This window comes from Megascapheus bottae, chromosome 18 (assembly GCF_031878675.1).
Source record: "Megascapheus bottae isolate mThoBot1 chromosome 18, mThoBot2.hap1, whole genome shotgun sequence".
Lineage (NCBI taxonomy): Eukaryota > Metazoa > Chordata > Mammalia > Rodentia > Geomyidae > Megascapheus > Megascapheus bottae.
In genome coordinates, this window is record NC_143526.1 from 11,863,121 (window position 1) to 11,867,765 (window position 4,645).

Here is a 4,645-nt window from a genome sequence, read left to right on the forward strand (position 1 = left end):
CAACATTTGTGTACTTTATTTGTCAGAATTCCCAAATCAATGTCTCTACTGGATAAGTAGAAAAATAGAAAAAGTTTACTACTTTTAAAAGGCAACTATGACAAATGAGTAAATACTCAGGAAAAGGGGTGCTAGGATCCACACACACATACCACACACATGAATTCAACTTCAGCACAGTGTGGACTGCAGGGTTGCTGCAGAGACAGAACCAAACTTGTATTTATCACATCCTGAGATTTGAGACGAATTCCTCCACAGAGCTGTCACTGAAGCCAAGAGGCCTTCCACCCCTACTAGCTGGCCCAGTCCTGGAACCGAAAGCAGTCACTGGCTATCTTCCACACTGTGTTGCTGGGTGAGGCCTGGGCAGTCAGGATGAAGTTCTGGTTGAAGTCCCGTTGTTTGTTGCCCTCAAACTTCACTGTTCCACAGATCACCACAAGGACTGTGGTCTGGCTTGGTGTGGCTTCATCGTGAACAGGCTGGCAGTCTACCACGTTAATTTGGAACTCACTAGAAGGCAACATTTCAAAAAACTCACTCAAGGATTCTTGTCCTGAAACAGCATTTCCATTCCACACCAAGGTGGCTGTGCCCATGTACAGACGGGACAGCAGCCGCCGCCGCTTGTCCATGGTGGTGTAGTAGACATTGACGAACTCCTCCGCAGCTCGGCAGGCCTGATCCACGTAGGTCTTGAAGTCCACAGAGGCCATCTCAGGTTGTGGTTGGCAGTGCCTGCCAGTGGTCTCCCGTGACCTGGTGGACTCAGAGGCTGTGAATGAAAGTGGAAGGGTGAAGAGACCACATGTGACTGCTCAAGTGCATCTTGCCCAAGCCATCCTCCATTTCTACTGGTGACAAAACAATGACAAACTACAGATGGATGGCTTTAAACTCAAATTCACTTACTGAGCCTCAGTTTGCTCACTATAATCTTACTATAGCAGCTGTGGTAGAACAAAATGGGACAATGTACACATCAAGTGCTAAGAAATGTGAGACCTATACATTCACCTTACAGCATTTCATTTTCTGCCAGTCCTAGGGCTTAAACTCAGGGCCTGAGCACTGTCCTGAGCATTGTCCGTGGGCTTTTTCAAGGCCAGAACTCTACTACCACTTGAGCTACAGCACCACTTTCAGCTTTTTCTATGTATGTGGTACCAGGGAATTGAATCCTGGTCTTTATGCATGCTAGGCAAGCACTGTACCACTAGGCCAAACTCCCAGCCGTGATATTTTATTTCTTTTATTAAACATATGGTAAACTAGAGATAAGAATCTCCCAGACTTTTCTGTCCAGGCTAGCTTCAAAATTCCATCCTCCAGATTTGAGCTTCTTGAGTAGCTAGGATTGCAGGCATGAGTTACTAGCACTATGACTATGACTTTTAAAAAAATCCAGGTACATTGGAAACAAGTTTCAGGAAGCTTCAAAAAGGAGCACTAGCCTTCAGACAATCAAGAACACTGTTTTAGTACTGGTAAGAGGGGTGGGCCAAACAAGTAGATTGTGGCCCAACCAAGGCCAAACAGAGAAACCTATCTCTAGGTGAGTCTGGGAAAGACTTATCACCAGTACACCCACAAGGACTGGGAGGGTAAAGATGCCTCAGCTTCTTGAATGCCACCATACCCAGGGAAGGCAGGCTTAAGGTAAGAGAATAAGTGGTCACAATCCACATAAGCTAAAGCAGCAAACCTAAGGAGGCCTAGCTTCTGGTGCACTAACAGGCACCCAGGTTAAGTCCAGGGTAGCTGCCAAGGCACAAAAGAAACACACCTTAGAATTCACAGGTCTCGAGCAATCTGAAGACACAATTTTTCAACTACAATTAAAGTAACTCACTTAAAATACAAACCTGTTGAGCCAGGTGCCTGTAACTGTAGCTACTTAAGAAGCTAAGATTTGAGAATCATGGTTTGAAGTCAATCATGGCAGGAAAGTCTATACTGACTCCATTAACGACCAAAAAACCAGAAGGAGAGCTGTGGCTGAAGGGACAGAGCACCAGACTTAGCTAAAAAGCTAAAGGATAGCAGCCAATCCCCGAGTTCAAGCCTCGTTACTGGCACAAAGAAATGAACAATTCCCCAATTCTGGGGGAGTTTTTCTGGGTAATATCTGTGAGAATAGTACAAAGGAATAGATGTGTAGACTTAGAAATTTAAAATAGTGATTCACTTTTTTTCTTATTGGTGGTAATGGGGTTTGAAATCAGGACTTTAGTGCTGTCCTTGAGCTTTTTCATTCAATCCTAGTTACTCTACTTGGGCCTCAGAACCACGTCCATTTTTCTAGTGGTTAATTAAGAGATAAGTGTCATTGACTTTCTTGCCTGGGTTGGCTTCGAACTGTGATGCTCAGATCTCAGGATAAAAGGTGTAAGCCACTGGTGCCAAGTCACCTTTTTTCCCCTTAATGTGAGGATATGAAAGAATATTCTATAAGGGCTAGGTTATGTACTGTTAAGGCAAAGAGCTGGAAGGGAACAAGCTTATAAGCCCTCTAAGGCAGGGCAAAATAAGCTCTCTTAGGTACTTCTGACATACCCAAACACAAATCACACTTTTTGGTGACCAGGGTGCCTTAAAAAATGTCAATACCCAGCTACATTATAAATGTAGTGAAAAAAAAACCTCAAGTACTTTCTGAAGAAATAAGGTTGTTCCTCCAACTTGGTGGGTTAAACTGCAGTCTGCTGTAATATTTGTGGTTAACCATATGGCTAAGCTATTGGCTGAATAAACAGGCTTAATAGTTTCAATTAGTGTAGGAATCAGTGGAACTGGTGTTTCTTCTGGTAAGAAATGGACTAAAGATTGTGTTTTATATCAGAATCCTGAAAACACAGCAGTGGTACTGCTTAGTTTTATTGATAACTTGAAGAGTAGGCACGAATGAATGAGAAGACCTGATAATTTAGTTGAGCCAATAAAAATAATGAACGAAATTGGTGTAAGGCCTCATGTTTGTTTTTAATTTATCTATTCACCAGTAAAGATCCAGCCCAGCCCAAGCCACTATGTTTTCACTCTCAGAACCTCGGGGAAGTCTCACTTGGGACTGTATTTAAGTGTCTGTGGTCCCTCATTTGTCATAAGGGGATGGAGAAGGATATTACTATCACAATTTTAGAAATGAGAGGGGCTTTTAAGTATTTCTGTTAGGATCCCACTGCTCTTGTAGTTGCTCTATTTTTTTTCTGTTGTTGTTACACAAGTTCCTGCGCTTTGGAGAACCGGTGTGAAAACTCCAGCGTGCTTCAGGAGACATTTCCTCCCAGGGTCAACCATTTATCCTCTAGCTTCAGCTTATCACCCTTTGTAGCTCACTCTCCCCACCCCCTCCCTTACTAAGCTGGTCCCTCCCTCTCCCACCACCCGGTTTCGGGCCATGCCTCGCCTCGGGCCGCCGCGTTCCCGGCTCCCATTCCCTTACCCCTTTCCGAGGCCGGGCTTCAGGTTCTCCAGGTTAACCTACGACACCAGGCCGGCTGGGAGGTCGAAGGGACTTAAGACTGAAACAATGTACTCGATGATCTCCGCGATGCCGCTTCTTCGGGAGCTGGGGCCGGAGAAGCTGCAACAGTAGCGCCGGGAGTCGTTAACTAACCAGCACGCTCTCCGGGGGCCGTCTTCCGGTCCCCGCAGCGCTCTCCTCCTCCCCGCGGGGCAGACCCACAAAACCTCACCCACAACTGCACGGACCCGAGAACCGTCGGGGGCGGAGGGAAACCGACAAGACCCGATCTTAACTGACAATGGAGGGGCGGCGAACGGATTTCCGAGGGAGGGAGGGAGGGGGGGAACGCTTCTTCCCGCCTCCCCTCTCCCCCGCACCCCGATACCCCGGGCACCGGTGGTAACCTACCTGCGCCGTAACGTCCCCGGGGATCAGCGCCGGCCGCCGGCGGCCACTGGCGTCCGGGCGCCCCCCGCGCGGGCCGCGGCTCTCCAGGGGGACCAGCCCCCGAAGGTCAACCGAGTGGGCCTACCGAAGCTCAGCACCTTTCACCGCTCGCCTTGGGTCGGGGCTCGGGAGTGGCGTTTTTCTTTAGTTCCTCCCCTCCTCTTCCTCCCAGGAGGCTCCGCCCGAGCAGCCCAGATCCCAGCGGCGGGGAACGAGCGTTACCGCGGCGCGGTCCGCAGGTTCCCGCGCGCGGCCTGCCACGCTCCGGTGCCGACACCAGGCGTCCTGGCCACGCCCTCCTCCCCGTCATGGGCAGCTTGATCAGCCAGTAGGACAGTGGGACTAAGGCTAGCCCCGCCTAAGTGTGGCTGGAGGGAAGACGTGGCTTCCGGGTCAGACTCTTTCTTAGACGCTGCCAGCGAATCCATACTGGGATTTTCATTGGGCCATTCGGCCCGAACAGATGTGTGATTGGGTGAAATAGCTCAGGGCCCGCCCCCGGAACTGAGGGTGGGGCGGGCCTTCCGGCGCTCCCTGAAGAAGCTGGAGAAGGTGTGTTGGGGTGTGGCAAAGGTGTCTTTTCTGCCTTCTCCAATCACCTGTGTTGGACTGATTCCGGTGAGGGTTCGTGAAACTTCTTGGGTCGGCCTCCCACCGCAGGCCGCAGCTCACAACTAAGGCTCTCGGGCGGACGTGGGATCACAGGAGTATTGAATCTGCCCGCGG

At 49.5% G+C, this 4,645-nt stretch overlaps 1 protein-coding gene across 2 annotated transcripts; it reads right to left on the reverse strand.

Annotated features, from left to right (window-relative positions):
• Positions 1–4,209, reverse strand: Nxt1 (nuclear transport factor 2 like export factor 1). 2 transcript variants are annotated; one of them, XM_090352766.1, is made up of 3 exons: positions 3,881–4,209; positions 3,449–3,589; positions 1–778 (listed from the first exon to the last, which is right to left on the reverse strand). In XM_090352766.1, exon 3 carries the CDS (start codon positions 717–719, stop codon positions 297–299), a length of 423 nt encoding a protein of 140 aa, XP_090208892.1. In that variant the 5' UTR covers positions 720–778; positions 3,449–3,589; positions 3,881–4,209; the 3' UTR covers positions 1–296. The 2 variants fall into 2 exon arrangements, with proteins under 2 accessions (XP_090208892.1, XP_090208893.1); XM_090352767.1 differs by lacking the exon at positions 3,449–3,589.
• Positions 4,210–4,645: the final 436 nt, after the last annotated feature.

Coding starts and splice junctions, on each gene's coding strand:
- Nxt1 (XM_090352767.1), bottom strand. CDS start 719: ATGGCCTCTGTGGACTTCAAGACCTACGTGGATCAGGCCTGCCGAGCT.